At 41.9% G+C, this 21,960-nt stretch overlaps 1 protein-coding gene across 1 annotated transcript in view; it reads left to right on the top strand.

The window, feature by feature from the left end:
* LOC109920854 overlaps positions 1-21,960 on the top strand; it is a 174,135-nt gene that overhangs the window by 138,602 nt on the left and 13,573 nt on the right. The window contains exons 13-15 of the mRNA XM_048593994.1: positions 13,559-13,666; positions 16,351-16,509; positions 21,429-21,552. Of these exons, the coding sequence (XP_048449951.1) occupies positions 13,559-13,666; positions 16,351-16,509; positions 21,429-21,552 (391 nt within the window). The remainder of the gene's footprint in view (positions 1-13,558; positions 13,667-16,350; positions 16,510-21,428; positions 21,553-21,960) is intronic.

Consider the following 21,960-nt stretch of genomic DNA (forward strand, 5'->3'; position numbering starts at 1 on the left):
GCCTCCCTAACCTGTTCTTCCTCCCACCTATCCCCTCCTCCCACCTCAAGCCGCACCTCCATCTCCTACCGACCAACCTCATCCCGCCCCCTTGACCTGTCCGTCCTCCCTGGACTGACCTATCCCCTTCCTAACTCCCTACCTACACTCACCTTTCCTGGCCCCATCCCCGCCTCTTCGACCTGTTTGTTTCTTCTCCACCTATCCTCTCCTCCATCCCTCTTCTATCCGCCTCCCACTCTCTCCCTATTTATTTCAAAACCCCCTTCCCCTCCCCCTTTTCTGATGAAGGGTCTAGGCCCGAAACGTCAGCCTCTCTGCTCCTATGATGCTGCTTGGCCTGCTGTGTTCATCCAGCCTTGCACCTTGTTGTCTCGGATTCTCCAGCATCTGCAGTTCCTACTATCTTTAAGTTTTCACCAATTGTGCATCTATATAGGTACATATTGAACAGGAAGAAGAAAGAAAATACAAGGAATATAATTACTAGATAAGCCAAAGAAATCACACTCCAGAGGGTTAATTTATTGAATGGATGTTGATGCTGGGAGGTCACGCTGTCTATAGTTGCATGTATAAGATAAGGATGGTGCACGGCCCATGAGTTCCCACGTGGATAGAAAGCCATGGTCAGAACCTCTGTCATTTCCATCACATATGGCCAATAGACGAGGATTCCTACTGGGAATCCATATTCTGAACATGGCAATAAAACAGAAAACGCTGGAGAAACTCAACACGTCTGGCAGCATCTGTGGAGAGAGCGAAGCATAGCTAACATTTTCAGTCTATAAAGGCTCTTCCTCAGATCTGAAGAAGAGTCATTGGCCTTGAAATGTTAACTGTGCTTTTCTGAGCACAGATGCTGCCAGTCCTGCTGAGTTTCTCCAGCACCTTTTGTTTTTATTTCCGATTTCCAGCTTCCACAGTACTTTGCTTTCATTTCTTGCCGAATTGGGTTTCTTAGCTAATTTGAACCCCTTAAAGAGTTTTATCTTGAGGAGTCTTGCAAAAACTGTCAATTCACATGACAAGATTCCAGTCAGAAATTTCCATGAGATAAGTACAAGCATGATTTGTGAAGGCCCCTAAAGGTTTGCATGACCAGAGTTTGCAAGCTAGAAGTGAGTGTTCCGAAATCATTAAAAATAATTTGTTTTGATGCCCCCGCACAGACTTTCTGCCAACCGGTTATGAAAAGAGCAGCAGAGCACCCTATTCGAACCTCCCTCGACCTGGAGCTGGATCTTCAAGCATCACTGACATGGCATAGCCGTCTGAACGATGAGCTACAAGTGCTCAGGGAGCTAAAGAATAGGTTGGAGGAGGTGAAAGCGAAAGGGGAGACAGAACTGCCCGCGTGGGTGCTGGAGGATGAAAGGTTCCAGAGGCTTTTAAAACAAGCAGAAAAACAGGTATAAATTCATCACCTGTTCTGGGGAAGTGTCACTGGACCTGAAACATTAACTCTGATTTCTTTCCACAGATACTGCCAGACCTGCTGAGCTTTTCCAGCAATTTCTGCTTTTGTTTCTGATTTCCAGCTTCTGCAGTTTTTTCGGTGTTTATAAATTCATCAATGTTTAATATTGACAAGTCTAACTAAATATCCTGTGATGACCTATTTTACCGATTGTTTTGCTTCTATCTTGATGTCTAATTCGGAATCCACCTGCCTGGTACTGACTCTGATAAGGTTTCTTAACATTGGCCAATAAAACCCTTTAAGAACGTCCAACAGACAATTGAATAAAATGATATCTGCAAAGAGCAATACCAGCACCTAGTGACTGAAGATCGGTATTGCAATTTAGTGGAATAGAATGAATCCTACTTATAACTAGCAGGAACCGCTGTGATAGTTTGATGTCAGAAACAGAAGTCCTGAAGCCAGAACCTCAAAGGTAAATACCAGAAAGGCGTAGAGGTAGAATGGGCAACTGGGCAAGGGGCTTGCTGTAGTGGTGGTGGCAGTAACAGGTCAGATCACATTGGCTACTGAAGAATGTACACATAAGGTAACTACCATTTGTTTTAAGTGGTTGCTGCACGTTAGACTGAACACCATGTTGACGCCCAGAACTGGCCCTTATTGTGGCCACTTAATTTCTGTCAACCAAGAGCAGCCAGATCAAGTCTCTGCCCCTACATATTTTAGATCTTTTGATTCTGTTCAGCATTCAGTTAAATGATAGCTAATCTGTGCCACCTATACTCCACATTGTCTGGTACCCTTTGAATAAAAAAAACTTAATTCTTGAAATTTTCAATTGACAGTATTTTAGTGGGGAGAGTTCCAGTTTTTCATGAGCTTTTGCGTGAAATAGAGCCTTGTGATTACACTGGCCTAGCTCTAAATCTAAAATGTCTTTTCATTCTCGATTTCCTCCAGCCAGAGGAGAAGGCAATGGAATCGCTTTGAAGACTTTCAACCTTCTAAACTCAATGGATAACATGTTATTTTGTACAACCTGCCCTCATACTTTGTCCTGTGAGACGTGGTATCATACTTTGAATTTGTGAAGTATCTCCTACAGGGCCTTCTGAATCCCTTTGCTCCTCCCATAGGTCCAAACCTCTCACTGTTAAAAAAAAAATTCTGATTTGCCTTTCTTGAATCCAAAATGATATGAACTATGGCTGACCCCACACATCCCCTGTATTGCAATTAATTGTCATACATTATTCCATTCACTTAATTTTTAACTTAAGCACAGAGCCCTTTTATGACATTCTGCTCGAAACCTTAGGCCCAGTTATTGTTTCCATGTTGGGAGCATAGAGGTGGGAGGAATCCCAAGACTGTGAACACACCCATGTAAGAATGGTCATCCAAAGATGAAAACATATAACCTCCCACTTGCTGACTTCCTCCCATCCCCCACACACTCGCCATGCCCCAGGCAAGCCAACTTCTATCCAACTCATGGCCCCATGCAACCCCTATGCAGGATTCCTGGTATCTGATCTTCTCTTGTAGCCACTGTATTTATATAGCTAGCCCTGTCAGTTTCTGGTCAGTGGTAACCCGCAGAATGTTGATAGTGGGGGGTTTCAGTGATGCTAATGCCATTCAATGTCAAGGGGTGATAGTTCGATGCTGTCTATTTGAAGATAATCATTGCCTGGAACTTGTGCGATTGTGAATGTTGCTATTTATCAGCTCAAACTTGAATGTTGTCCAGGCCTGATTGCATTTGGACATGGACTGATAATGTGAACTACGTCCGTAGGTCCCTGAGGGTGGCATGTCACATAGATACAATAGTAAAGAAGGATATGGGATGCTTTACTTTGTTGGGCAAGGTTGAGTACAAGAGCAAGGATGTAATACTGAAACTACCTAAGACACTGCTTAGGATACATTTGAGTTCTGTGTACAGACCTGGTCACCACATTTCAGAAGGATATAATTGCTCAAGAGAGAATACAAAGGAGACTTACAAGAATATTGCCAGGGCTTGAAAATTACAGCTACCCTGGACGGACTAGAGTTGGTTTTCTTAGAATAGAGGAAGCTAAGCATTCGCTTAATCAACATGTTCAAAATAATAAGTGGCCATGATAGATGGACAGAGAAGACCTGTTTCCCTTGGTGGTAAGGTCAGTTACCAGGGGCACAGATTTCAGGTCATTTGTAGAAGGCTTACAGGAGACTCCTAGAGAGGTTGAATATCTGGAATTCGCTGCCCTGTTTGATGGTTGAAGTGGAAACCATCAAATCATTTAAAATGGACCTGGATCTGTACCTGAAGTGCTGTAACCTGCAAGATTAAGGTGCTTGAAAATGAAACTGGAGTAGGCAGTTTATTTATCTGGTGCAGTCACAATATGCTGAATGGCCATCTTCTGTGCTGTCTAAAAACTGAAAGAACTGCGGATGCTGTAAATCAGGAACAAAAACAGAAGTTGCTGGAAAACCTCAGCAGGTCTGACAGCATCTGTGAAGGAGTTAACGTTTTGGGTCCGGTGACCCTTCCTCAGAACTGGGTTCTGAGGTTCAGTTCTGGAGAACAGTCACCGGACCCGAAACTCAGACTCTGATTATTTCCTTCACAGATGCTGCCAGACCTGCTGACCTTTTCCAGCAACTTCTGTTTTTGTACCTTCTGTGCTATAACCTTTCTTTGGTCTCCATTGGAGCTTCCATTTTATGTACCATTCTCCAACTTTTTCTTAAGTTTTATTTAAAAGCCTTTCCACTCCTAATTGTTCTTGAATTTCCTTGCAAAAATTTGTTTCTGGTTGAACTTTCAAAGTCCTAACAGCCTTCCGTGTAAAACAAACTCCGCTAATGTAGCAATATAGGAACAGGCCACTAAACCCCTCAAGCTTGTTCCACCATTCAATGAGATCATGGTCTAACTGCATATATCTGCCTTTGGCCCCATATCCCTTAGTACCTTTGCAATTTATCTAAAATTTATCTATCGCAGATTTAAAATTAACAACTGATCCAGCATCCACCACCATTTGTGGAAGGGAGTCTTAAACATCTACCACCCTTTGTGTGTGAATGGTCTGGCCTTAATTCTCAGGATCCCCAACCAGTGGAAATAATTTGTCTTTATCTACTCTGTCCTTTCCTGTTAATATTTTGAAGACTTTGAATAGATCATTCCCTAACCTTCTAAATTCAAGATAAAATAGGCCTAATTTGTATAATCTGTCCTCGTGACTTAACCCCTGAAGCCCTGGTATCATTCTTGTAAAGGTATATTGTACTCCCTCCAAGACCAGTATATTCTTCCCAAGGTGTGGTGCTCAGATCTGGTCACAGAACTCTAAGTAGGGTCAAACCGGGGCTTTGAATAACTGCAGCATGACTTCCGCAGCCTTGTAGTCAAGTTCTCTAGACATAAAGGCAAGCATTCTTCTAGAAATTACATTGACTAGATGCCCTGTATTCAGTAACTATACTCAGTGACCAGTTTAGAAATAGTTTTAAACAATTTACTTTGTGAAAACCTCTGATAAATACATACACTTCTATGAGATCTCCTGCTAACCTTCATTCCACTGTTGAAATAGTTCCCAGTTTCTCTCATATCCACAAGCTGAATTTTGCAGGTGGTTTGGTAAACAAGGGGTGCTGGATAAAACCCACGGATGTGTGCCACCACCTAGCTGCCCATCCCAATACGCTACCATTTTTTCAGTGGTGGGGGAAGCATCAGTTGAACTGCCAGTTGAAGCCTTTAAATGACCAATTAATGCTGTCTTAATGGTGTCAGCCCAATATTTAATCGAAAGAGACCCATACCAGGCAATCAGCCTGGCAGCTTTTTACTGTGCAGGTTTGTGGCGCAAAGTGTGATGAGATTTTCCTCATGTTGCAATGCATATGTTATTTTCTGCAACATAAGAAACTGAGTGTGCATTTTGTAGTTTTGAAGAATGCAATAGTTACTTATTGCAGCAAATACTTATATAAAAACTGTGCATTCCTTAGGCAGGGATAGTTTCTGGGCTAGTAGTGAACTAGTAAGTTACACAGAGCGTACGCTTCTAGTAGATGTCATGCTTCAAGTGCTCCTGAGTAGGATGGAGTTTGAGATCTTTGTATTGTTACATCACATGCATGATGCAGTGATAATATCATATGGTGTCTCTTAAAGGCACACTGACAAACTGACCATAACACCACAGAAGGGACAGGCCAGAGTGCCTTCTTAAGGCCCCTCCCACTGAGTGTGATCACCCCATCTGGCCTCCCAACCGCAACTCCCAACCCACTCACCAGGGCCTCTCAGCTTGGCCTTGCTAAGACCCCAGACTGGCCTATCTCTGGCTCCGCACACCTTACTGCAGGCCTTGCTGCAATACTGACAGTGCTCTCCAGTGGCATCGCCTATACTGTAGAGATGCCAACAGCTCTCAGAGGCAAAGCTTCCAGTTGCCGAGGGGCCTCAAGCGAATTAACCATCAGTTGACCTTTGAATGATTGTGGGGCACATCCACTGACTCGAGGCTGGCACGCCCACAGATTGTACAAATGGGACTACCACCTCCAATGTACAACCCACCTCCACATTACCAAAGATCATCTTGGTTTGCATCAACTTATGAATGAATGTCTTCTGTGCCCCCTTCGTGACATTTACATTCCTAATGCGAGGTGTGAAAACCTGGATAAAATATTGGAACAGAGTCCACTGATTTGTATGGGTTTAGTAATTCTCTCCATTGTTCAACTCCCGTTCCTGAAGAACAGGATCATATGAGCTATGTCAGCAACTTTTTTAACTGTTTCACTCCCTGTTAAAGATTTGTATATCTGAATCCATAAGTCACTTTCCTCAACTCCTTTTAAAATTTTAGTGTTTATAATCATATTTTTCATTCCAAATGTATCAACTCACATGTAAGGTGTCATTTCCAATTATTTGCTCAATTTGCTCGTGTTTGTGTCATTTACAGTTTATAACTCTTTGCAGTTAATCTTGTTCCCTCTTTTCATTGCTGTCTTCACCTTTTAAATAGTTAGCTATCATAGTGCAGATCTTATATATATAAAATGTATTAACAAGAGTACTGATACCAAAACTGCTTTCTAGAGAATGTCACTGTTACATCTCTTATGTCTAGATTTCCTTTAATTCTCCTTTTTATCAGTAGCCCAAAATTTGACATATGCCTCCTTCAGTCACTCTCATTTTAGTTTTAATTGTCTGTTCATCCCAGGAGCTCTAGCTCTTGATAAAACACCACCTAAACTTTAAGTGTAAGGTACTGAAGGAGGCGAGGTAAGTGGGCCAGTTGCCAACTCGAAGCTCTTCACCACAGGGGCTTTTCACTGGATGTACCTTAGATGAATTGGCGGATCACTGTGATCAAGTAGCAACTGCATTATTGTTACATCATGTGGCTGTCAGATTGGCAGAAGGTGAACTGGATAAAACGTGGACTGGTTCTGTCAAACAAAGCAGGAAGGAAAACAAACACTGAAAGCCTTCCCTTACAACACCAATAAATAATTGAAACATACAATCTATGGACTTGCTATGTAAATAAAGGCAAAAATTAGTTGGTTGAGGGTGAGGGTTGACATGAGTTTGCTGTAATTTGTTATGGGCTATTAGGGGCCATGGAGCATGGGTGGATGGTCATAGATTGGTACAGGGACTATAAAGGGTCATGGGTTGTGGTTAGAGGGGCATAGGGTTGGCCTGGAAGGCATGAGCAGGAGTAGGGAGGGCTAGAGAGGAGTAGGTTGGCAAGGAAGGTATAAGAGGGGCATGGGGACTGGTTGTGGGGCATGAAGTGGAAGGAATTTGCATGTTTGGGACAAGGCAGGGTGGAACAGTTTTGATTTTATTAATTTTTTTTACTGTTGGGTTAGGTAAGGTCAGCCTCCTGAGCTACCTACCTGTCTACCCATAGCTGCTGTAGTTGCCTTTACACTAATTCTTGGGGGCAGCAGATTCCACTCCAAATAACTACATCCATAGAGCATAAATCCAGGTATCCGGGGCACTTTATCCTGATTTGGGTTTGGCTGGTCAGGAATTTCTCAACTCTCAACTCATGGGTGAAAATTCAGCTCACATTTTAGATTAAGGTAGAAGCAAAAATATTATAAACAGATATGCAAAACCAGTATGATTTTTAAAGCATGGAATCTTTTTGCTCATAATGGAGAAATGTAACAAATATAAAATTACTTTTTCAGGGCCAGTTAGGATGTTCAGCAGTAATTATGAGCTTATTCAATTGTTAAAAACTCACCTACTCCTCATTCAGCATGGATTTTGTATCCCAGGGGTTTACACAGACAGATTAAGAGTGTAAATTCTCATTTACTCACTAATTTCTAATTGATTGCAATCTTGGGGAACCTGAACAGTACACCCTGTAAAGGCCGACATTGTGGACTTTCCTGTTTAACTGTGAATGTGTGCACTCCAGAAGTTGTAGTCAGTTTTAGAGGATTAATTACAACAGCCATAGACAGTTTTACTTCTACTGCTACTGCAAACATCTGACAAAAATAGCTGATAAGTCTCCATATTGTTATGGACCAGACTAAACCCCTTCAAAATATATTCAGAAGGTCGTCTAGACCCTAACTCTGTCTTATTTTAAAGGTAAGTGTAAGGTATTGCATTCCAGGTGCAATTCGATTGGTCAAACTACTCGATGTCAGGCAAAACACACTTTATTCATACACTATAGTTAGAATACAACAAAAGAAAGAAGAAATTGGAATAACTTAACTCTGTTGAAAACTTTAACAGAATAATATTTTATTTAACTACTAAATAGTAACTGTTTCAATACAATAATATTCCATAAACACACCCTGAACAAAGGCATGTTCAGAAAAATGGATCGTCTCACAGGCAACTCTCCAGTCCAGGAAGAAAACATCAAGAGAAATCTCTGAGACAGAGAATAGCAGGGAGAGATGTACTGCAGCTTCCACCCAGCTTCAAGACTCCAGCAGTAACTGCTACTGAAAACTAAAACTAAAAATCCTGGTTCTGTGGGAGCATTTCCATTCAGGCTGCTTCTATGATTTCAACTTTAAAAAAAAACAAGTGAACTTAATGAACTTTCAATAGACAGCTTGACACCTAAAACTTATAACCTCTCTCAAAAGGAAACAGGACAAAATACACCTCTTAAAGCATAGTATCGTCACAACATGTACCTTTGTAAATTTAAAGCTACACTTCCTCATACTCCTCTTTAAGGAGTTTTCCTTTCTTTACAATTTAGATTTTGACTGACAGCATGATAGGACATCCTTGCGTCTATTTCAATTTTAGAAATAGGCCATAAATTGGCAATTTTAGAAACTCTGTCAGATCATTTAAGGATAGGTGGATGGTGACAGTGAGAAGTAATGTGAGAGTTTATGAACCTACAGGCACATTGTAAATATTTGGTAAATTCGATGTAAAGTGTAATGAATGTGCTTTACTCAGGCTGAACAAACGAAAGAAGAACAAAAGCAGGAGTGGAAGGCTGAGAAACTGATGAGGAAGGCTACAAAGGAGGTGTGCAGGCTACGAGAGCAGAGCCAAAAAGTGCCGCTACAGGTCCAGTCATTCAGGTAAGAGTCTTCTTCCTTCCTCAGTTCTGGACATGAAAAGGGTTCATACTGAGAAGAAGAATGCTAAGATGAATAAGTGAAGAGTATTCCATCACTAATGCATTATAGGTGGTAGACAGGCTTTGGGAAGTCAGGAAATGAGTTGCTGTCTGCAGGATTTCAATCCACTGACCTGCTTTTGTAACCACTGCATTGATGCAGCTGATCCAGTTTCTGGGCAGGATAGTGGGAGATTCAGTGATGGCAATGCCATTGAATGGGAAGGGGCGATGGTTAGATTCTCTCATGTTGGAGATGGTTATTGCCTGGTACATGTGGGGTGCCAGTGTTAATTCCACAATAAAACAGGTTGATAGTGCTATGGGAGTTGGTCTGCTTATGTCACAGGGCAGATTTCAATACACAAATGATAACACTGAAATAACTGTTGCTACGGGTCAATCTTTTAATTTTCTGATGTTGGATCTTCCTGATGTCAAGGGAAGGTTCAGTCAAGCTAACAGTGCAAAAACAATGCAGCCAGTGATAATTGCACCTCTTGTTATGGCAATACAAAGAGGGCAGAGGTTCATCTTCCTGCCCTTGGGGAAATAAGGAGAATAGGCAATAGATAAGTCAACGTCGGTCTCCACCCTGTCCTGGCCTTGTGTTTCATGGAGCTTCCACAAACTGCATTTGAGTCACTGCAGCTCAAGGCAATGATAAAACATGTTCCTTCTTCCTATTGACTCCACAACAGGATGACTGAGCCTTTGATGGTGCTTTAGAAAATTCAAGAAAGACCACTGTAATTCTCATAGGTCTCTGTTGGAGAACTGATCACCTGCACTTTAGGAACTGAGTAAAAGCCCCTTTCATGTCTCTGGTCTACTGGATAAATGCAACCGTCTGACTAACAATATTTATACGGACTAGATATTCCTGGTTCAATTCTCATCTAGTAGTGAGTTAATTAGACTTGAGCCCAAATTTTGCTCAGATTCATGGTTGCATTCACGTGATGGTTTTTATGAACTTTCTGGTGAATCTTTGCATGTCACACGACAGAAGTTGTCAAAGGTTAGGGCTGGGAACCTGCTCTTCCGTCAGTCGCCTTGTAATATTCTTGACTGCGGTTGCTAAAAATATTTTCATTCATCGTGAAAGTAAAGATTTGCATTTCTATAGCAGCCATCGTGTCCTCAAGAGCACCAAACAGATTTCACAGCTAGTGAAGCAGTTTGCAGTGTAGTCACTCTTGTGATTTCGGAAACACGGCAGCCACTTTGCATACAGCAAGGTACCAAAAACATCAATGCTTGCTGTGATAATATCCAAATGATTTGTTTTTAGTGATGCTAGTTAAGGGATCGAGGAGAGCTCCCTTAATTGCTCTTCGTTAAAATAACACGCCAGGATCTCTTACACCACCTTGAGAGGGAAGACAGAGGTTTCTTTTAATATATCAAATGAAAGGTGACACTTTCCAAAAGTTGTGCACAGGAAACATCAGAGATAGTAGGAACTGCATATGCTGGAGAATCCGAGACAACAAGGTGCAGGGCTGGATGAACACAGCAGGCCAAGCAGCATCATAGGAGCAGAGAGGCTGACGTTTCGGGCCTAGACCCTTCATCAGAAAAGGGGGAGGGGAAGGGGGTTTTGAAATAAATAGGGAGAGAGTGGGAGGCGGATAGAGGAGAGGATAGGTGGAGAGGAAACAAACAGGTCGAAGAGGCAGGGATGGGGCCAGGAAAGGTGAGTGTAGGTAGGGAGTTAGGAAGGGGATAGGTCAGTCCAGGGAGGACGGACAGGTCAAGGGGGCGGGATGAGGTTGGTCGGTAGGAGATGGAGGTGCGGCTTGAGGTGGGAGGAGGGGATAGGTGGGAGGAAGAACAGGTTAGGGAGGCAGGGACGAGTTGGACTGGTTTTGGGATGCGGTGGGGGGAGGGGAGATTTTGAAACTTGTGAAATCCACATTGATACCATTGGGCTGCAGGGTTCCCAAGCGGAATATGAGTTGCTGTTCCTGCAACCTTCGGGTGGCATCGTTGTGGCACTGCAGGAGGCCCAGGATGGACATGTCGTCTGAGGAATGGGAGGGGGAGTTGAAATGGTTCGCGACTGGGAGGTGCAGTTGTTTCTCCAGCATCTGCAGTTCCTACTATCTCTCCCCATGTCTGTATGGGTTTCCTCTGGGTGCTCCGATTTTCTCCGAAAGATATGCAGGTTAGGTGAATTGACCATGCTAAATTGCCCATTGTGTCCAGGGATGTGCAGGCTGGGTGGATTAGCCATGGGAAATGCGGGTTACGGGGATGGGGTGGGGTGTGCTGGGTCTGGGTGACATGCTCCTTGGAGGATTGGGATGGACTGAATGGCCTGTTTCCACACTGTAGGGATTCTACGAAAGCACTAAGGGTTTACCCAGGAGGATTTCTTCTCTGCATTGATTCCTTTCTACAAGCAAAGTTTTTTCACATTTCATTTCAAGGACCTGCAAATTGTATATTTGTGGATGTCATATGAGCATTTGGTGACAACTACTGCCAACATGTTGTTAGTTAGATAGCTGTCATTATCCTCATTCTCTGACTAAGTGCACAGGCCCATCATGGTCTATAGTGGTTGAGGAAAACCATGAAGTAGTCTAATGAGAAGAGGGTCTTTTCTTAAACAAGATGTAGTTAAATGCATGATAACAATCAGATTCAAATTACATTAGTAAGATAAACATTGTTACTCAAAATATTGGGAGATCATGGATAGCAAGCCTGTTCCTTTCAAGATCCTGAGATGTTGTGTCTTTCCCCTTACCCCTCACTTAAGTCCTTATGACGTATTCAGACTGGATGGAGCTTAATGTAGTGTCTAATATTAACTGTTCCATTGTACAACAGAGAAGGCTTAGATTTTTCAGATTATCATTGTGATCTGAACTTTTGGAAATGAAACATCTCATAGATAGTTGGAACTAATTCCTGTTGACAGGTGTGCATATTTTACATAAATTACAGTCTTCTGTCTCGCGAAAACCTTGCTTGAAAGTAAGATCCCCATCTTGGGTTATTCCAGATCTTGACGACTCATTTCAGTCACTGGTTGGCAATGAAGAGGAAAAGCTGAATTTTCCTGATTTTTCATTCATTCACCTTCAAAAGCACATCATTTACGATCAAAGCAGCAAACTGGGAGATGAATGATGTTGGCAAAATTGTGGGGATGGGCTGGGGATTAATGGTGGAGTTGAAAGCAGTGGATACGGAAAGGGGTGCAGGACAGGGATGCACAGTATAATATCAAGGCGATGCTTATTTTAGTGATGTGTAAAATAACAGTTATATGCTGTCAAGACTCTAAGAAGAGGAATGAAACAAATGTCCTGGAAATGTATAATGCAAAAGTACAATAATACAAATTACAGATCTAAATAAAAGAGTTGTTGGAATCCCTGAAAGTCAGCCTGCAGTTACCTTTTGTGTTCACTCAGCCAGTTCAAAAATGTTGTTACAACCTCTGGAGCAAGTGAGACTTGAGCTGCATTTCTGGACAAGGTAGAACCAGAGATGTAGCAGACTCAAAGTGTGGATGGTCTAGTCTATGGGAGCAGCCACTACAGTGTGCAACTGAAACCTGACACCCAAACCTCAAATCCAAGGGAACTGAACAACAAAGGGCTATATCCATGGTGTCAGGTCCAAGGACAGAAATCAGAGATCCTGATATTGCTCCTGAAGGCCCTATTCCTTACTCAGTGCCCCGCCCCCTGCAAAAAGCCCTGAGCGCAGGGGAACCCCAGAGTCCTGTGTCCCGATGTGTTCCTCCCCATAATACCCTAACACTACCATCCCAGACCATGTAGGTATCAAGTGTAATACATGGAGGTAGCTCAAACCACACATCTTGTTCTTTCTCCTCAACAGTTAGTATTTTAATATTAGAATCCTTGTATAAGTGCACAGGGTATTTTTGTCTAAGTTGTATAAATGAAATGTGGATACAGTTTTTGAAATTTAACCATCTGCTTTTAGCCCACCCTCAGCTGGGGTGGAGCCTGTAACATGGCTACATTCCTCGTCATCCTGTGATAGTTTTACTCAACTGAAATTCAAACTTAACTGCCCCAGAGAAAGAGGGGCCTAATTTAAACGATTGTGGCAACTGACACAGTGACTGGCCTGCAGCAGGGGTCCAGGTATGTGCTATTTGGTATCTTTATTAAAGTTCTTTTGTCTCCCGGGTTGCACACTGAAGCTGATTGGACAGGTCACTCCCTGATTCCCAACTTAAATTAATGTCTGCCCTTAAAATTAATTCAGTGTTAGAAAGAGTTATAATCAATTGGTATTATTTTATCAACATATCATTCACAAAGAATTTGTGTTTCTGCTGTTAAAATAAGATGTTATTTTATCTCTAGCAGGAAGACGTAGTTTTGAATAGTTAAATGTGTAATATTTGTTTGCACTTTTGTAGAAGATAATTTTTCCTCAGCTTTCAACTTTGTTTTGTTTTTCAAAGGAACATTGGCTCACTGAATACTAAGAGAGGGCCAGAGAGAAGGTACCACACAATGAAACGTTGGGTTAATGAAGAGATCCTAGAACATGTACATCATTGCCAGACACTGTGAGTCTTACAGAAGTTTTGTAGAACATATCGGTGATTAACAACTTCATAATTTCAAAGGAGAGCCAATTCCACTGTCGCTATGTGTTATTTTTGGGAATTCAAAGAATAACATACTTTTGGGAATTCAAAGAATAACACACCAAATAACTTATACACAATGTCTTACATCCAATATACTTGTGAATACAGAGCATTTGGTTGGGCATATGAGCATGGAAGTCAGTGATTTAACCTCTTGGGCCTGTTCTGCCATCCAAAGGGTGCAAATTTGAAGGTTAGTCTGTGACCTGACTCTTCAAACCCTCATTATCTGGGGTACTTCTGAAAGACAGCTTAGTACCACCTCCTTGTGGACAATTACGCTTACCTTCATTGCTCAGTCTTTTGATTATAGAAGTTGGGAAGTCATGTTGAGGTTGTGCAGGACATTGGTGAGGCCTCTTCTGGAATACTGTGTCCAATTCTGGTCACCCAGTTATAGGGAGGATATTATTAAGCTGGAGAGGGATCAGAAGGGATTTACCAGGATGTTGCTTGGTATGGATGGTTTGAATTATAAAGAAAGGCTGGATGGGCTGGGACTTCTTTCACTGGAGTGTAGGAGGTTGAGAGGTGACCTTCTAGAAGTTTATAACATAATGAGGGATACAGAGAGGGTTAAGGGTAGTTGTCTTTTCTGTAAGATGGGAGATTTCAAGGCTAGGGGGCACATTTTTAAGGTGAGAGGAGAGAGATTTAAAAAAGACATGAGGGGAAATTTTTTTTACACAGAGGTTGGTTTGCGTTTGGAATGAACTTGCTGAGGAAGTAGTGGATGTGGGTAAAACGTTTAAAAGACACTTGGATAAGTACGTGAATTGGAAAAGTTTGGAGGAATATGGGCGAGGAGGAGGCAAGTGGGTCTAGTTTGGAATTATTTTCGGCATGAACAGGTTGGACCAAAGGGTCTGTTTCCATGCTGTGTGACTCTATGATTCTGTTAGCAATGAGCAATAAAAGCTGGCCAGTGAACGATGCCCTCATTCTGTGAACAAAGAAAACGTTGAGCAGTGTTGCCCCTTGCTGGATGGCCAGAGCTAATGTGCTGGGATCAGGCTCCCATTCGACATTCTAAATGCTGCTGAGGTCTTATTTCCACTTCACCCTGACCTATGCCACGAGCACAATTTTCCCCTTTCCCAGACTCCCTCCTCTCTGCTCTCAGACTATGCCTTCCAGCACAGGCCTTCTCAGTGATAAGCCAGACAAGCCTGCTGGAAAATGAAAATTCAACTAACGCCCTGTTTTTAAATTCAGAAGGAGCTGAACATTCCCTAGTTTCAGATGTCTTGCTACCCCACTCCAAACCTCTCCATTAACAACAGAGCCTGTGAATCAATAGTCTGCCCAACTCTGTTTCCTTGAGTACTTAAATATAGCATCACTCAGAATGCTAGCTAATGATTTTTAATTGAAACATTCAGGGATGGGATGTTAACCAAAACTGAGATGATCAGAGTACATTAAAGATAGGATATTTTCTTTCTCCATTATAAGTGAGGTAAAAGAGGGTAAGTTTGAAGGAGATTTGAGAGGCAAGCTTTTTATTCAGAGGGAGTTAAGTACCTGGAATGCAGTGTTAGAGGAGTTAGTGGAGGTGAATACAATAGCAATGTTTAAGATATATCGATAGGCAGTTAATAGAGTGATACAGACCACAGCCTTGGTGGGCCAAAGGGCCTGTTCTTGTGCTGTACTATTCATCTTTTATTCTAAAAAAATTCCTGAAATGTTAACCATCCCTCATGTGACAGATTTTGCCTGACTAAGTATTTTCCAGCTTTTGCTGTTTTCAATCTAGTTTTATTCAAGTTCATTCTACATTTTTAAAGCCTCACTCAGAGTACAGTTGCCAGCTTTTAAGCAGGTTACCCCTTTGTGGATGTTATGAGCTACGATTCATAGGAATTAATCTCCAACGGGAGGTCAGATTGGGTTGTAAATTACGAGGCAAAACCTCTTCGTTAAGTATCATGTGAGGCGTGAGATAAAGCAGACTGAGAATCACACCCGTGTATCTGTTGTATTGATTTTAAACTCACATATTGTAGTTATAGGAGCTTAATTCTGTTTGAGTTGTTTTTGTTCACATTCCATCAACTGTCATGACCTGTCAATATACACCACACAGTTGTACCTGATTTGTAATGGACAGTCATGGGAAATATATTGATTATTTACTGGTAAACATTATATTATGTAACTAATCCATTTTAAAATATATGTAGGTGTTCTCTTTACTGATAAGGAAACCACATATTTTAAATGTGGTCGTGTGTAGCTTTATTACTTATACCAATGCAATATAGTTTGTACAACTATTTAGACATAAACATTACAAAGCTTAGACAAATTTGTTGAAAGGTGAATGAATATTTTCCAGTCACAGTGTCTTGCAGAAGATTCTAAGGAGTTAAAATAGGTACCTGTATAAAATCGAATCAGAGATAGTAGGAACTGCAGATGCTGGAGAATCCGAGACAACAAGGTGCAGGGCTGGATGAACACAGCAGGCCAAGCAGCATCATAGGAGCAGAGCTGCTTGGCCTGCTGTGTTCATCCAGCCCTGCACCTTGTTACCTGTATAAAATGTTTGGGTTCAATGTTCTAATTAACGTTTTTGACCGTTAATCTTTCAAAAGAGCTGAATTTTTCATTGGAAGAGAAACTTTCTTGCTCAACTTGAAGGAATGTCTGCAGGAATCGAAACAAAAACCAATCATCCTTCTCGGGGAGGTTGGATGTGGCAAAAGTGCTCTCATGGCCAAAGCATCTCTGCTGGCTTCTGATTGGGTCTCTGGGTAAGCTTCTGATTTTTAATACGTAAGAACTTAGGAACAGGAGTAGGCCATTCAGCCCCTCACGCTTGTTTTTCCAAACAATAAGATCATGGCTGATCTGTGGTTTAACTCGATATACTTGCCTTTGGCTCATACACCTTAATACCTTTTGCTCAACAAAAATTTATCTATCTCAGATTTCAAATTAACAACTAATCCAGCATCCACTGCTATTTGTGGTAGAGAGTTCCAAACATCTACCAGCCTTTCTGCGTAGAATTGCTTCCTAACATTTCTCTTGAACAGCCTAGTCCTAATTCTTTGACAATACCTCAGAGTTCTAGAATCCCCAGCCAGTGGAAACAGTTTATCTACTCTGTGCGTCACATTAGTTCACTTGCAGTGGAATAAAAAATCATATGAGCATAGGATGAGGAGCAGATCATTTAAATCCTTGAGTCTGTTACTGACTTATCTGCAACCTCACTCCAGTGATCTGCTTGCATCCTTTGAATAAATATTACCTCATCCAGAGAATTGAGTCGTCTAATGCTTTGCCAAGCCAATGATTACAAATTTTTAAATTCAAGACTGCCTTTTAGTGGAGAGTTTGGATTTTGTGATATTACAAGACAGTTGACATTAAAAAATTCAGCTTCCCTGATACAGTACCAATCACTAAAATAATTCAGCATTGTTCAATGTGTTTTCTACTGAGTATCAAGCCTACTGCATTGCTAACCCAGTTTCAGATAACACACATGAAGGTAAATTGATATAAAACATTGAAATGATTTATTCAGTGTCTTGCTTTGAAAGTAATTAGCTTTAAGATTTTCATATCCATGGCTACAAATTATGTTTAAGTGAAAATGTGTTTACACTGTTCAAGTAAAGTACTTAAGATAGCCTTGAACTAATGAATATCTATTACTATGTCAACATTGATTTATGTTCTGCATACACTGTACAGAAATTGAACTTTAACACACTACAAACAATACAAAAAGACATGGCTAAGCTGTTCAAGACACATATACAGCAGGCAGATGTCAACCTGCTATTTTTATTCACTAAAAAATCACTACAAAAAAATTTGAGGTGACAATTGAAAGTCAAGGCCTGAACTTATACTTGGAAATATCAACATCTGAAATTTGCTTAAATGACTAAACATGGTGATTAAAATGGTTGGAAATTGTTAATATTACCATGGTAAAACGTGAAGTTGAGGAAAGAAATAAGAATTTAAAGGAAGAAATGCTCATCCTCCAGATAGAAACTCTCAAACATTTTGCAGAGGATCGAAACTTGTGCAGATAATTTTGGAAAACTTGAGATTTTCATCAGCATTTCTGCCGTCAGAGGCAAGATCCTTTTAAACTGCATTGATGCATATCTTAAGACACATTTTAACTAGTGTTAAAATGATTTTCATACACTGAACCATGTTCCACAGTAATTGATTGATCTGAATTAAGAACAGGGTTTTAATTACCGCTATGTGCAAATATAGCTGGCAACTATTTAAGTAGCTTAGTAATTACAAAACTGGCTTTAAGTTTGGTGAAATCCAATTACCAGGATTGGATTCAAATCTACACAGAGTGATGAAAATAAGCTTTTTTTTATTACTCGTGGGACATGGACTTTTATTGGCCAATCCCTAGTTCTCCTTGGGAACGTACCTTCTTGAACTGCTGCAGTCCGCATGCTGTGGGTTTATCCATAATGCCCATAGGGAGGGAATTCTGGGATGTTGACCTAGCTTTATGGAAGGAATGGTGATATATTTCCAAGTCAGGATGGGAAGTGATTTGAAGGGGAATTTGCAGGTGGTGGTGGTGCATCTGTAGTCCTTGTCCTTCAAGATGCAATGGTCTTGGGTTTGGAAGGTGCTGTCTGAGGATCTTTGGAGAATTTTTGCAGTGCATCTTGTAGGTAGTACACACTCCTATTGAATGGTGGAGGGAATGGATGTCAGTCAAGCGGGCTGCTTTGTCCAGGATGGTGTCAAGCTTCATGAGTGTTGTTGGGGCTGCACTCATCCAGGCAAGTGGGGAGTATCCCATCACATTCCTGACTTGTGCCTTGTAAATGGTGGACAAGCTTCGGGAGTCAAGAAGTAAGTTACCTGCTGCAGTCTTCCTGGCCTCTGAGCTGCTCTTGTAGCTTTTTATTGGCAAGTCCAGTCGAATTTCTGGCCAATGGTAACCCCCAGGATGTTGATAGTGGAAGACCCGATGAAGGGTATGAACTTTGAATACCAAGGAGCAGAGGTTAGATTGTTTCTTACTAGAAATGGTTATTGCCTGGAATTTGTGTGGCGCAAATGTTGCATGCCAGTTGTCAGCCTGAGCCTGGATATTGTCCATATTTTGTTGCATGGACTGCTTCAGTATCTAAGGAGTTATGAATGGTGCTGACCATTGTGCAATCATCGGTGAACATCCCCAATTCTGACCTCATGAAGGAGGGAAGGTCATTGATGAAGCAGCTGAAGATGGTTGGGCCTAGGCCACTACCCCGACCAGCTCCTGCAGAGATGTCCTGGAGCTGAGATGACTAACCTCCAACAACCACAACCATCTCATATGTGCCAGAAATGACTGCAATCATTGGAGAGTTTACCCTCTGATTCCCATTAATTCCAATTTTGCAAGGACTCCTTGATGCCACTTTTGGTCAAATGCAGCATAGATGTCAAGGGCTGTCACTCTCACTGCTCCTCTGGAATTCAGCTTTTTTGTCCATGTTTGAAGCAAGGCTGTAATGAGGTCAGGAGCTGAGTGGCCCTGGCAGAGCCCAAACTGGGTATCACTGAGCAGGTTATTGATAGCATTGTTGATGATACCCTCCAGCACTTTACTGATGATTGAAAGTAGACTGATAGGGCATAATTGGCTGGATTGGATTTGTCCTGTTTTTATTTTGTACACAGGGCATATCTGGGCAATTTTCCACATTGTCAGGTAGATTCCAGTGTGGTAACTATACTGGAACAGTATACTGGATAGTGGAGCAGCAAGTTCTGGAGTGGAAGTCTTCAGTACTATTACATAATGTTGTCAGGCCCCATAGCCTTGGCAGTATCCAGTGTCTCCAACCATTTCTTGATATCACGTGGGGTGAATGGAATTGGCTGAAGACTGGTATCTGTAATGGTGGGGACCACTAGAGGAGGCCAAGATGCATCATTCCCTCAGCACTTCTGGCTGAAGTTTGCTGTGAACATTTCAACTCTATCTTTTGCACTTATGTGCTGGGCTCTTGCATCATTGAGGATGGGGATAGTTGTGGAGCCTCCTCCTCCAGTGAGTTGTTTAATTGTGTACCACCATCTATGACTGGATGTAGCAGGACAGCAGAGCTTAGATCTGCTCCGTTGATTGTGGAGTCACTTAGCTTTGTCTATTAGTTGTTGCTTATGCTGTTTGGCATACAAGTAGTCCTGTTTGGTGGCTTCACCAGGTCGACGCTTCATTTTTAGGTGCACCTGGTGCACTCTCCGTTGAACCAGAGTTGATCCCCTGGCTTGATGGCAATGGTTGAGTGAGGTTACAGATTGTGCTAGAGTACAGTTCTGCTGCTGTTGATGGCCCACATCGCCTCATGGATGCCCAGTCTTGAGTTGCTAGATCTGTGCGAAGTCTGTCCCATTTAGCACAGTGATAGTGCCACACAACACGATGGAGGTTGCTCTCAATGTGAAGGTTTTTCCCTCTTGTTGATTCCCTCACCACCTGCCGCAGACCCAGTCTAACAGCTGTGTCCTTTAGGACCCAACCAGCTTGATCAGTAGTACTGTTGCTGAGCCACTCTTGGTGGTGGACATTGAAATTCCCCACCCAGAGTATATTTTATGCCCTTGCCATCCTCACTGTTTCCTCCAAGTGTTATTCAACATGGAGGATTACCGATTCATCAGGCAAGGGAGGACAGTAGGTGGTAATCAGCAGGTGGTTTCCTTGCCCATTTTAACCTGATACCGTGAGACTTCATGCAGTCCAGAGTCAATGTTGAGGACTCCCAGGATGACTGTATACCACTGTGCTGCCACCTCTGCAGGGTCTGTCCTGCCCGTGGGACAGGACATATCTAGGGATGATGATAGTGGTATCTGGGACGTTGTCTGTAAGATATGATTCCATGTCAGCCTGGTACTTGACTAGTCTGTGAGACAGCTCTCCTAGTTTTGGCACTGCCTCCCAAACGTTAGTAAGGAGGAATTTGCAGGGTTGGCAAGGCTGTTTCTGCTGTTGCCTGTTCTGGTGTCTAAGTCGATGTTGGGTGGTCCGTCCAATTTCATTTCTTTGTTGAGACATTGTAGCAATCGATACAACTGAGTGGCTTGCTAGGCCATTTCAGAGGGCAGTTGAGAGTCAACCACATCGCCGTGGCTCTGGAGTCACATGTAGGCCAGACCAGATGAATATGACAGATTTCCTTCCTTTGTTGCTGCCATTGCTTGTCTTTCTCTGTTCAATGTCTTAGCAGTTGGTGATATTCTAATCTTCTTTTAAAAAGCACCAAACTGACAGTAGGAGTCTCCTCATCAGGCAGTTTTACTTATTTTAACTTATTTTACTTATTGAGTTCTGGGGAACGGTCACCGGACCCGAAACGTGAACTCTGTTTTCTCCTTCACAGATGCTGCCAGACCTGCTGAGCTTTTCCAGCAACTTTGTTTTTGTTCCTTATTTACAGCATCCACAGTTCTTTCGGTTTTTACTTATTTTAAAACATACAAAGAATCCCGTTCCACCACATATTCTTTGAACTTGTTTAACTGCAAACCCCAGTCACACTTAATGCAATTATTGTGTTGAAATATTAGTTAGAGCACAGAAAGGACATCGAAATCTTTGTGTTGGCAATTTCTTTCCTGTGATGTCGCATTGTGCAGCAGCTTCAAAGCTCACACGTCTCTCTTGTTCCAGAGATCTGCGGAAAATTGTTCGTTTTATTGGCGTAACAGGAGAAACCCGAAGTATTCGCTTGCTTCTTCGCAGCCTGTGCGTCCAACTTGCTGAGATATATGACAAAACAATCTATTTCTCAGAGGTATTTAACTAAATCTAGGATATCTTACACCTGTGATTTCCACCTTCAATGCTTGAGCAATAATCTCAAGGAGCAGATCACTGGACTGTTTTAGAAATGTTCCAATTTTCAATCTGTTGATTCTTGTGGGGCGGAAATTGAGCTGGAACTACACCAGTTGCCAATCTGTTGTGTCAGATTACTGTCGAGAGATAAATGGGAAAATTACCTCCACATCTTATGGAAAATGAGTTGCTTCCATAGGATACCTTTTTACCCTTACGGTTGAATACTGTAACAATATTGTATTGCAGATGTTTTATAATTCACTTACTAACAACGGGAACATTGCAGTCCATATTTTAACATAACAAGGTGTAGAGCTGGATGAACACAGCAGGCCAAGCAGCCTCAGAGAAGCAGGAAAGC

This window comes from Rhincodon typus, chromosome 3, assembly GCF_021869965.1.
Source record: "Rhincodon typus isolate 14 chromosome 3, sRhiTyp1.1, whole genome shotgun sequence".
Classification (NCBI taxonomy): Eukaryota; Metazoa; Chordata; class Chondrichthyes; order Orectolobiformes; family Rhincodontidae; genus Rhincodon; species Rhincodon typus.